Source organism: Serinus canaria, chromosome 2 (assembly GCF_022539315.1).
Source record: "Serinus canaria isolate serCan28SL12 chromosome 2, serCan2020, whole genome shotgun sequence".
In the NCBI taxonomy this organism is placed as follows: domain Eukaryota; kingdom Metazoa; phylum Chordata; class Aves; order Passeriformes; family Fringillidae; genus Serinus; species Serinus canaria.
In genome coordinates, this window is record NC_066315.1 from 118,088,484 (window position 1) to 118,101,798 (window position 13,315).

Below are 13,315 nucleotides of genomic sequence, written 5' to 3' on the forward strand. Positions count from 1 at the left end.
AAACACTAAGCTGTATTTTAAATTCAGATTTTCTGATTGCCTGTTGAAGAGTTCCATGTCTGAGCAAAAACCATCAGAAAAGATGGTACTGAGTCTGAGCTGAGCTCAAAATGAATGCAGCAAGAAAAAGATAACCTTCAGAGAGATGAGCTGCTTAGCCCTGCTACCATACAAGATTGGCTGCTGGCATAAGGATGGACAAATAGTCAGCTGGCATATGGGACAAGCAGGTCTGACTCTTCCTGTGGCAACACAGATTTGGTTTAGCTTAAACTGATTGTGAAACTGCTCCTGGAGTCATCAAGGTCTTTGAACAATAAGTGGCACAGGGAGCACACTTAGAAGAGTTAAGTGCTGGCTCCACTGCAGTAAAATATGAGTTCAGCCTCTGATGCATAGAAAGCCAAGGTTTTGCTGTGAGGGAGTGTGATCATGGCCAGAAAGATGGTGAGTCACCTTTGGAAGAATATGTAAAAGTGAGGATGGAAATGGTTAGCAAAATGTTGAGATATGAGCATCTGAAAAAGAAATTAAAATTTACTAGGCTTTGTGTGTATGTATGTGATGTTAAATGCATAGTGGTACATTCCTGGACTAAACAGTAGAGGTTACAGTATGCCTTTGTGACAGAAGGAGTTTTGAGCACAAAGGTTTCATTTATTGGCATACTGTTTTCTAGATTATATTGATGTAGCCCAAATTTCTTCTCTGTAAAGAAATGGTATATCTTTGAAGTATCCAATAATGAAGGAATAAAATAGAAATGAAAAGAATTATAGTTGTTCCATTGTTTTTAATTCTCTTCAGAGAAACTTTACGGTCCTGGCAATAATGAAATATAAATAAATATGCAAATGGTAGGTTTTGTCAGTATTGATTTTTAACCAGATGCAAAGAGAGACAAATCCAATTGTGTCTTCAAAAAATTTCTCCCTTTATTTTATTAAAACCAAAAGTTACAAGGAGATTGTTTGATTTTCAATATGATGAGAATAAAAACTTGAAAAGGTGGTGTAAATGAAACTATAAAAGAACAAAATTGTTCTTAAAGGCATAATTCATAATAAAACAAGTGATAGTCGCATAATTTGTCCTTTTTAACATAAGTAAAGAGCATACTTTCTGTTTGTCCAAAAAATTCCTATATTATTGCAGAATTTAAAAATATTATTGACTTTAGTATTTTCCTATTTTTGAATCTATAAATTACATTGAAGTATGAAATTAGTGTTGCATGTAATCCTTTCTTAATCTTCCTTCAAGTTTCTTCTGTGATGAGTAATTTCAGCTTCAAGTTTGTTCAGACAATTAAAGTATTGTCCAGTAGGCTGACAAAAATAATAAATGTATTATAAAAAAATGCAATTATTGTTTTAAATCATTATTAAAAATCATTGTGTACTGTTTATGTGAAATACAAATGAAGGCTAACTAATTTTATTCTGATATGTAACCTTTTACCTGACTAAACTGAAAGCATGAATCTTTGAGATTCAGAAGATAAGCCATGTGTATGTTTTACAGTTTTTCATGTAGAAATATTCCTCCTGTTGCATGTAGATTTCAGAACAACTGAAGGCAAATCAGCTGGTTTTGTGGACGCAAGAGAACTGGGTGTGTGTCCTGCAAATACCTTGCCATTCACTGTGATAGTTCCCTGTTATAGTACAAAGAAGTGGCTAAACATTTATTTCCTTCAAACATTGAACTGTGAACCAAAGTCCTCATTTCTCTTCTACATGTAGAGAATACAGTCACTCCTAATTAATGCTTGCCTTAATGGAATTGTTTCCTCTTGCTCACCTGCCCCCTCTCTAAAAGATTATTTTGGTACATCACAGGAAAATGCTTTTTCTTGACATACGGATTACTCTATTTTTATTTAGGATATTCAGAAGCTGAGTGAATCTTTGCCATTTTTATGTATACAACGGAACTTTATGTATAATTTAATTCCTGTTTCAGACTCTCAGTCAGTTTCTTAGAGTATAAAAGACTAAAAGTAAATGTGAGTTAATGTCTGTGGAGAGACAATTCCTCAGAACGTCACAGATTTAATTATTCAATCACAATCACCTAACTGCAGAAGTACTCTAAGTAATGTTGAGGGTAGAGAAGACTTGTCAAGGTGTCTAACAATAGTTTCCAGACCTGTTTCTCCGTTTGGCTGTATGGGGAAATGTGTCCATGTGGGGGATTTTATGAAATGGTTTTCATGCTTACGTGGATGTCCTCAGAGGAATAGAAAAATTTTTTTACATGTTTGAATATTTCTGAGAGGAACTTGTTTTCCTGATGTTTTTCAGGAAATGAGAAGCAACTGGGTTATGTCAGTCACAAACAATTTGGCTGAATTTATCATTGGGGGGTTTTTATGAAAATTCACATAATGATTTGATAAAAACAATACTTTTTTGGGTGAAATTTGTTCTAAATATATGTCTGGTTACCAGGGCAAAATATTGTTAAGTTCTCACATAGCCGTAGTTATTTTTTTGTCTTTGAGTATTAATTTTCTATGGATGTGTTCAAAAACATTGGTGAAATGGCTTCAATAATATATTTGCTTAAGGAACCTAAAATTCTCAGTTAAAACTTCAAATTCTATAAATAATATGGTTATACCACCTGTGACTTGGGAATTGTCTTTGTGATAGCCTGTTTAGAATTTGCTTGGATTACATGGATTTGATTACTTTATATTTGCCATAATTTATAGTTTGTAAGTGAGGAACAGTTTGGCAAGAATTCACATCATATTGATTCTTCACATAGAGAAATGCTCCATAAGAAATAGAACATTAATCATATGGGGAACTTTCACTGGTGTGTTGGGAAGTTGTGTCAGCCTTCTGAGTTTCTTGAACTTCTTAACCAGGCTGTTTTGAAGTGCTCCTCTGAGAAGGAGCTTTGATTGTACCTAGATAATTGGAAAGGTCATTTGGGAGCTGAGGAAATTGTTTCTGTGGATATGCTGAAGTACTCACTGTTAGATGTTACAAACTGCTTCTTGTGTTTTGAGAAACTTAATGGATGTTGAATTTGGAATTGATATGACAATTTTATGAAGGATCAAATGTATGTGTACACTAGTTTCAGCATAATATTTGTATCTGTAATATGGAAATTGATAAATTACTAACTTTTGAAAATTTTTTGAGCCTATGGATCACCTTTCTAATTTATGTTCATTTTCAAAATATCAAGACGTGTCCATTGGGCCTGCATTCATTTGAAAACCAGTATCATAATATCAGATATAATTTAATTTATGCACATTACCATATTTCAGGAATTTTAAAACAGATGAGGAAAAAGTGATAAGAAGGTGAGACACTGTGTTGATAACAAGCCTGATTTTAGTCTGCTTCTCATGTTCAAGCTTATTTCCAAGTTCAGTCATAGTAGATTTTATCAGCGTGCCATTGCTCAGTTAAATAAGAAAAAAATAAAAGGCAATGATTACTTGCCATGTGTAATAGTTTTTTTCTTTAAATGGAAAATTGTATCTTTAATGTGGTAACATATAATATTAAGAATCATTTGTTGGTAATATATTAGTAATGCATTTCAGAAGATATAAATATTCTCATAGAATCTCAGATTTAAAAAACTTCTGTGTCTTGAGAGAAGCAAGAAGCAAAATTGCACTAAATTTTAAGGTTGTTAAAGCAGCAGTGGTGAGTCGTAGATGAGGTATCATTCTGTTAATGTAAAAATGATATCTTGTTTTCTTTTATTACTGATGCTTTGATAAACATGCTCATATTCTGACTTGTCAGTGTTAGTTAAATAGCAGATGCTTTTACCCCTTAGGCTTATGGCTCTGGGAGAAAGGCTGAGCCTAACTGAATATGAAAGCTCGTTTTTTTTTGGAGAAGGTGATCTTACTTCCTCCTGTGTTCCTTCAGGCAGAGTTGTAGGCTCCTGTTGTTTCCTTTAGATGGATCTTTATGCTCGAAACCTCAGTGTGCCAAGGCAGCTCTGCAACTCTACCAACACACATGCAGCAGATTCCACGTTAAATATAGTACTGTTCATATGCTGACCAGAGTCAGGTAAAAATCAAGCACTGATATCACTGGGAATGGTAGAAAGGGATAAGAACAGGAATAAATGGGACATCACCACTGGAAACAAGCCATTGGAATATAGAACTGCATCGTTAGTTGCTGCAGGTTAGCACCTTGGAGTTTGCCCTCATTCATCCACTATTTGAGCTAACAGTAACCATTAATTACTTGGCCTTCTTGTGTTGACCTAACTTTCTTCCTGGTGCAGTGCTGCCTATTTCCTTTTGGCAACGGTCTTTCCTGCTGTTGGGGTTTTTTCTTCATTTCTCTGTTCTTCCTGTTGATGTGGTTTGTATTGTGACTTTGTCTTTATTTCATTTTTAGGTTTTCTAACAGTCAAATTGCCTGCAGTCTTGGAAATTAGTACAGAGAAGGAAATACAATAAATTAGTAATTTATCTTTGATGATACAATGTACTCATTTCAACTGCCTCCATCCAGCATATGACGATTGTGCTTCCTAATATTTTGCGTTTCCTTTACCCTTTTTTCACAGCTCTTAGAGGAACATTTAATATCTTCCAGTCTAGAGTTTCTGACTCCCTCTTAGTCAGTGAGAGTGTGGATAGAGTGGTTAGCCTGCACTTTTTATCCTCCACAGGAAAAGGGCATACAGTGACTGCCAGGGGATGTGATTCACATTCCTTTCTACTGCTGTGGACTCCAAAGTTAAAGATATCTCAAGATCTACCTGAGTTTCACAGCTCTCATTTTAAGGAGCTAAAACCCAAAAAGAAGAAACTTGAAATACTTAAGATAAATTTTCAGTCTGTGGAGTCATGAAAAATTCCCCTTGAGTTCAATGGAATCACGATTAGTGTTAGTGTGTCTTGAAAAGCAGAATTGTAAGATAAAATTTTCTGATTGGTTTTCAAAATGGTTTTAATCTTCTGAAATGAGATATTCTGGAGAAATACGTGGTTCATATCCAGAAGATAAGGTAGTGTTGAGTAAAAGCAAATGTATCTCTGTGATGTTAAAGATACTAGGCCTGAACTAACACTGCATGACCTAACATGCTGTAATGCCTGATTTATTTTTAGGCAATTATCTTTCCTGCAATATTCAGTGAAAGTGTAGAAACCAAATGTACCAAGTGTAGAAACTATATGTACCATTAGGCCATTTTCCATTTCAGCCAGGTCTTGCATTGCAGAATGCTTGCACAAGCATTGCAGCAAAACAAAACCCTAAATTTCTCCTTTCCAAACCAAAAGCATGAAGAAATATAAGACAATGAACTCATAGGTTACACAAAGCAATGTAACAGAATAAGCAGCACCTATACATCTCCAACTGCACATGTTTTTCAGTAACCTAAACTTTATTTAAAAGGCATTTACTTCTCTTTATTAAAAAAAAAAAAATATTGGAAGACTGTATGGTATATTTGAAACCTTATTAAATGATTAATCTATTGGATGTGTGGAATGTTTTTGACATACTTGCTAGTTTATATGCTTGACCTAACTGGGGAGATAAAATTATAAATTTTTTTTCTACCCTCTTTGGAAGGATGTCAGTGGTATGAATTTAATAATGAGTGAGGAAGAGCATGTTCTGTCAGCTGTGATGCCATTGGTACGCTGATGGTATCCAGCTCAGTGTCTGCTTCTCAGAGTGTAGACAGTGCAGTCTTCCAGATGTCCCAGCGTCTGGCCAAAATGAGGATAGTGATACAAAACAGATGGTCTTGTCTCAGGACCAAGCAGAGTTGATGCAAGCTGATAGAGGGATGGGGCTGGAAGAAATGGTAGAGCCTTGGTCGTTGGATGCCACTCATTCTCATCCTAGATTCGCAGGTAGCAGAAGGAACAAGGAGGGCAGTTCTCCCTTTGCAGCCTGGGCAGAAGTTGAAGAGCAATAGAAAAGATCCACAATATGTTTTTTCTAGTTTTTTTTAGCTAAGAGCTTTGGTGATTATCATAGAATTACTTAGTGGTTACTGTCTCAGTCAGGACTTTAATGAACCTAGAGCTTACTAGGAACTTTCACATACAGCATAGGAAATATCTGTTGCTAAATGTACCTGTGCACACAGGAAGTTTAGAGATTTCATTGCTTTTTCCCTGCCTGCCCAAACTGTCCAGTCTGAGATCACTCATATATTAGTCCCTAAATTAACTGGAACTTTTCTAGCATAATATGTGCAATAGTGCCCAACTGAAAGGCACTTTTTCTAAAATGGGAGATGTGCTAGTTTATCAGTAGAAAATTTAAGTTGTATAAGCATCTTGCTTCTTACTTATTGTGGTACTCTTTCATGAAGAAAATTCTCTGGAGGAGAAGTAAAATGTTTTACTTTTACTTAAATAATTTTAATTTAAAAAAAAGAAGTTGGGGAAATAGAGATATTTGCACTGTAGGAATTCTTGGTGTATGTAGGTTTATGAAAGACAGCATACATACTGGCACTCCAAAAATCTTTGGACAGATAGGGTTTTTTTATTTTTTAAATAAAAAAAAAACTATTTGAAGGTTCAGTGTTACTAGAAATGTTTGGCATAAGATTATTTGTAATTTTCATGCTTTACCTCAACTTTTCATTTTCATAAAAGGTGTATGAATTTCCACTGGCCTCTTAACAACCTAGCTAAGATTAATCCAGCCAAGGGACTGGTAGAGTAACTTATGTGGCTGCAAAGAGATATAAATGCAGCACTCAATGCAAAAAATGATTCACAAAATGCTAAACAGGATATTATTTTGTCTGATTGGCTGAAAATGCACTGTAGTGGCTCTATGTTTTGTGAGGAATACTGAACTAATTAATTACTCAGCTCATTTTTGTAAAACATACAAACTGCATGCAAATTATCAGCTTGATTCAAAATAGACTTAATGAATAAAAAGGTAAGCAATTATGTGATGTGAAATTCAGTATTACAGTTATATATTGTAAGGCACATCTGTAGTACGTTAACCAAATGCACTTCAAAATATCACAGCTGTCTCCCCTTTGTTAAAAATAAAACACCACAAACTGAAACCTTTTAAATATATATTCTTTTCTAATGCTTTGATATTTTTGTTATGATTGAGGAAAAACTTAGGGACTTAAACTTTTTTCTATTATGAAAAAGCTTTTTTGGTGTTTTTTTTTAAGAATGCAGAGTTGAACTGTGGCCCAAATTACACACAACTGTTGTGGTTGCAGGAATGAGTAACATCAGAATTGGAACTCATTAGAAATATTGATCAAAATTTGCTTTTAATTTTAAAAGTTGCTTTATTTAAAAGTTAAGGGTGGAAAAAAAGAAAAAAGAAAAATTTACTAAGGGAAAGCATTAAAAGACATTCCTTTAAATGCCTTCTGTACTGCAGATTTTCGGGTGGTTTTGTGTATTATCTCATGACCTTTTTGAGAGTCTGCATTATTGCAGTGCACGCACTGGTGTACAGTTATGGCAATTGCAGTAATGCATTGTAGAATGTGATGTAGCAAGTGAAATATTCTAAATTCTATTTTATTGGTAATGTACAAGTAATTAAAATGCTCCAAACAACACTAGCTTCCCATTAATGTGAAAACAAAGTTTTAAAAATAGTTCATTAGCATTGAAAGAAACTTCCTAGTTGATAGCTTAGACCAATGAGTTTGAAATCCCTACTGGTAAGGGGCAACAATAGTTATTTAGTCAGTTATTGTTGCTGAACTGGTGGGTGAGCAGTGGTTATTTGGTGATATTAGATTCTTGGATTGCCAGTAGGGGAATGATAAGAGAGCACGACGCCAATTCTTTCCAACTGTGATTATAGACTTTCTCATGTAAATAAAATAGGACTATAATGTGCTCTGAAGCCTCTGCACTGCCTGTAGAGATGCGCTTGTCTCCTAGGTCAGTGTTCCATCAGTCTTGCCTGCAAGTTACTTGTTTTCAGTCAAAAGTAACTCTCACACCTTGTGGAAAAAGGGAGAATAAACAGGTGCCCTGTGGGCCAGTCCTTCATATAGTTTTCTAAGACACTGAAGTGTTTGATGAAACTAGAACATCTTCATCAGAAAAGGCCTCCTCCTATGTTAATTCCAATCCCAGCTGGGGGAAGATAGGAAGAGGGAGATACTGAAGAAAGATTCCTTTCACTCTTGCTGATTAAAAGTGAAAACTCAAATCAATGATTCATTATATATTTCAATTGCTGAAACAATGCTGCTTTCCCTACTCCATTGCTGGTTTTGTGGTATTTCGACTATGGAGTGAGATTCTGCTAGATTGGCTCTGACAATTTTGGCTTTTTTTTTTGGTTGGTTGGGGGGGCCTTTGTTTGTTTTCAAATGAGATTAGTAGAACATACTAAGAGTCTGTGCTTCAGCCAACAATGCCTTGACAAGTCAATGCTATATACAAGGAATACATCAATGTCTACCACAATGTAAGAACAGTACCCTGAAGAATTCATTGCTTCAACAAATGAGATTATTTTACTGATGCATCAGGATTGCCTGGTGGCATGCAAGAATATAAATCTGAATTCATTATCTGAATTTTTACTCTCACATGAAAACATTTAGTGCTTTTCTTTGTATTAGACTGAACAGACAAACTGAGCTGCCATTAACTTTTTCCAGCTTTGAACCTTATACTTCTTGAAGTACTCCTGGGAAATTACTACATGTTTTATAATGGAGCAAGGAGACTAGAGTGACTGGATCATAGAAAACAATACAAGATATCTGATTACGTGAGCCTTCTGTGCAACTAAGCTTTCACTGTATCTTATAGGAGTATTGCATAAGAAGAGCTCTGTCTTAAAGTGAATGGTGTGCAGGTCTTGTGTTTGTGAGATGATTCCACAGTCTGTCATCCCATGACAGTAGGCAATCTTGCACAGTTTCTGGAATACTTGGCACTAGTGAGTTCCCCTTTCCCTCTCCCCATCCCTTCCTCCCAAAAAGAAAGTAAATAATTGTGAACAATGTCCTATTTAAAAACATGACCTTGTTATTGGGCTATATTCTTGTTTAGTTGAAGTAGGTAACTTTTTTCTCCTCCCCTTTTTGGTGAAAGTTTTCTAAATAAAAAAAATCACAGCAAATTAAGCTTAGCACAACATTATTATCAATCTAGAAAACATCTGGTTCTCTGCTATGCAATATTACACTTGTGATCTTTATCTCACTTCCAAGTATTTTTGTGTACTGTTATGGCAAAGCATAAAGATTGCAGCTGTGTGAATTCCTTTTGGTAAATTGCTGATTTGAGGAAAATGAAAGGTTCTTTTTGCTTGGTTCACATGTAGTTTTTTTAACACACAGAACATATTTAATGGAAATTGCTGTAGGACTGAAGCTGGGTCTTCACATGCCCTTTCTAGAGAATAGCAGACAGTGAACATTAAATCAGAGAAATACAGTGAACAAACATATATTAAAATAGCAAACTTTTATTAGCATAAATGAGATTGTTTCATTTATGTGAACCTTCAGCCTATCACTATACAAAGATAGATAACAGTTTTCTAAGGATTTGAGAAGTTTCACTGTATTCTTGTCTTTCATGACAGAAGCAGTCACCAGCTTGGCTTTTGTTTCTCTCTTTTCTTTGTGAATTACCTCATTGCTGCTCAATAAAATCACAGAGCCACTCAGCTGTGTCATCACTAGATGGTCTAGCAAAGAATACAAAGAAAGAGAAAAGATTCAGTGTCCAGACCCTGTAACTGTATTGACTCTCTAATGAAATCCTATTTTGCTAAGACTGGTTCTTTCCAATAGAAGCATCTGAACTTTTGGAGCTCGTTTTTTAACTCTTAAAAAGCACTAATGCATTCAGTGCTTGTATTTATTTTAATAACTTTCTTATTTGTGATCAAATATTTTTCTGCAAAGCACATGTGAGTTATTGAACAATATGCACACGTACGCTCAGAGTTTAGCACTAAAATTTCTGTATGATTCATTGTTTTACTGCTGCTAGGTTTTGTTGTTTTATTGGGGTTTTTTGTCGTTTTTTTAATTAAAAGCCTTCAATAATGGATGGGCTTGATCTGGAAGGTGGCATATAAACTTGCCTACCATCTCAAAAATTCCCAGCAAAAGTTATGGGTGTTACAAAACAGGGATCTTCTCAAAGCCCAGTTGCTTTAGTGAGAAAATGTTCAGTATCTGTAAATCTGAAGTATCCAGAAGAAACTGAGATCATTCCATGTCGATGCAGAGGTGCAGTAATGAAATTAAATCAAATGCTGCAGTTATTATTTGGATTTGGTAGATGGAGTTACACTTCCCTGTTTACTTGTATTATTAACAGCTTTTTGTAGTTTGCCATGGACAACTTCCATCCAGTGTTGAATTTGATCAACTAAAATTCCTTAAGAAAAATAACAGTTGGAAATGATGTAGGTTTTTTGAAATTTTTATTCTTCATTTTGTATGCACATTACTGTTGTTACTTTCATAGCATCTGACAATAAATCAATACTGCATACTATTCTGCCTACTTGTCTGTTGCTCTTGAATCCACATTTCTTGCACAAAGTTTCATTTAATTTTCATTTGACAGAAAAAGGCTGCTAGTTGACTAAACATGACAAAAAAGGCATGGGTTTGATATCCAAATTCAAATATAAAAGGTATCATGGAGGGCAGCCTATATCATTGCTTTGTTGAAACACTTGGCAGGAGAGAATCAAAAGTTAATCAAGCAAAGAACAGTTGAAAACCTTATTTAAAGAAATCACATCTGCTTAGTGGGAGAAAAAACTGACATATACTTCAATTTCTTTTAAGCTGTAATTCATCCAGTGTTTTACATCTGTTAAAAAGTATGGAACTTTACACACCTCTTTAAAGCACAATTAAACTGTATTTATTTTAATACATAATGTGTTCCAAATATGTAATACCTTTTCTGAAATGACTCATAGGTGGTTAATTTCATAGCTTTCTATCGTATAACCTTCCAGGTCCTTTGAATTAGTTTGTGTATTAACCATACATGAAATTTAAAGGAAAAGGTGTTGAAATGGGATAAAATGATGCCAGAAACTTCACTACACTTGTAAATTTATATCAAGGCAACAAATTGGCTGGGGGTGTGGTGGTGGGGAGGAAAGTTTTCTTAAGCAGTAAAATAAAACATTACAGAGAAGAAAATGTAGTTCAAGAACTTTGGTCACAAATTTTTCATGTGAGTTTAGCCTAGCTGTTATTGACTGTTGCTTATTAAAATCCATGTCTCCCCAAAAGAGTGTTGTTAACAGGACATAATCCTGATAATCTGACCACATTGCCCTGAGTCTAAAGCACTGTGGTAAGAGTAGGGTCTATGAACTGTAGAGGACAACCAGAAGTTTTTTGGGTAGAGATTTGGGGGGGTTGTATCTCATTTATTTGTGTATGAAAAGCAGCTTGGTTGTCCACTGTGTGTCATTCTAATTAATTCAATTAATTAGCCTCCTCTGATTTTAAGGTTCTCTGTGACTTTTCTCCATCTGATACTGGGATTTAAAATCTTTTTGTACTTCCTGCTTCATTCAGATCCTTTAACATTAGGTTTCTTTTGTAAATGTAAATATATGAAAATACATGTGTATAGAATTTCTGAAAGACATTTTAATCAGATGATGACATGCTGTGTACCACATGCATCAGTCAGTACATGGAATGGTTACATGGTCAGTATATGGTCATTTAATAGAAGCTAGCCAGTGCTTTGTTTGTTTACATTTCAGCTAGAGTCTAATCACGTTATAAACAGCTGAAAATTGGGCTTTACAGATACATGAGGCATAGAGAACTTTGTTAGCAAAAAATATTTTGTGTTTTGTGTTAGCAAAATTATAGAGATTAAATAATAGAATGGCCTGACTGTAAACCAAGAGAATTCTTTTACAGTTCAGCTGAGCTGCACTATTCCAGTGTCATCTTGGGAAAAAAATTCTCTGAGACCCTCTTCTGTCTCCCTTCAAAATGTGAATGATTTTACAGTCATTTAAAATTCAGTTTTTATTGTGAGTTGCCCATATTACAGGAACATGGTAGATTTAAGTATGCACGTTATGGTCCCTTTCAATGTGATATGTATGTCCATTTCATATTTTGTGGGTTTAGCAGAACACTTATTTTAGCAATATTTTTACACTGCTAAGTGAATAGGTGGTAAAAAAACCACAGAGGAAGAGCATACATTAAAAAAATTTTTTTTTTCTTCAATATGTCCAGTGTCAAATAGAGCTATTGGACAGCATCTCTTGATGACAAGTTTTTAAAAAATGAACCAGATAAATAAAGATTTTTAAAGTATGGAGCATGCTTTGATGTGGAAATGATACAGAATGTTTTTTAAGGAACCCCTTATAAGATGGTGATAATATATAAAAAATAAAAATGCTCTCATATGTCTTTTCCTATTAGTATGCAAGTAACTGTTTTCTTCCCGATTTTTGAGCAGTTCCATTTTTAGTGATTCTACAGGTAAGGCTTCTTTATTGCTGCAAAATTTAATCATGTGTTCATCCCATTGTTCTCTCTTGTTGCAGAGGATCTTGATGATCTCAGAATGGAAGGAGTAACAAGTGTGGTGTCTTCTGGGAGCAAATTCAATCAGACTCGAAGTGCTCATACGGCTGAGCCTCAAGCAAAGGTCACACTGAATATATGTGCAAGATGTGCCAGGTAAAATTGAAACAAAACCATATCATGCTAACCAATACATTTTTTTTCCTCCAGGTATTTGGCTGTGTTTTGTGCTTATGGACCAGGTGATGACCTCTCCTGTGCTAAAAAAAATTAATTACTTAGCTACTGGCTACCCTATGACCTCTGGCATTTGAATTGTGCAACTTATGTTTATGCTTGATGTGTCGCATCGACAGTGAATCAAAGAACATCCTTAGTCCTAGGCCTTGCTTCACAGCTTGAAACTATTTTGAGCCCTTCCGTCTCTGAATGTCATTAGTTATTTGAGCTTCTGTGGTTTTTCAGGGGATGAATCAGGGAATTTAAGGGTTCAAATCCAATTTGAAAAGCACCTGTATAAATGGAGATTTAGTTGCACAGGTGCACTTCAGGATTTCAAATAGTTGCTTCTTAGCAGTTTATAATCTCATCCTGTTTCACCTCTGAAAAATAATTTAGCCAGATTGAGCCCCTTTTGGTTTTGACAGCTGGCAATAATTTTTGCATTTACAGTATGAAGACCAAATAAACAGGTTAGTATTCCTGTAGCTTAGTCAACTCAAGAATGCAACACTAACAGAAACCCCCTAAATTTCCTGGATGAATTCTTCTATGTAGACAA

The 13,315-nt window shown here is 34.9% G+C and overlaps 1 protein-coding gene across 2 annotated transcripts in view; it reads left to right on the forward strand.

The window, feature by feature from the left end:
- C2H8orf34 (chromosome 2 C8orf34 homolog) overlaps nucleotides 1-13,315 on the forward strand; it is a 145,363-nt gene that overhangs the window by 79,838 nt on the left and 52,210 nt on the right. For both annotated transcript variants that reach the window (XM_009085863.4, XM_050971577.1), the window contains one exon: nucleotides 12,555-12,690. In XM_009085863.4, the coding sequence (XP_009084111.3) occupies nucleotides 12,555-12,690 (136 nt within the window). The remainder of the gene's footprint in view (nucleotides 1-12,554; nucleotides 12,691-13,315) is intronic.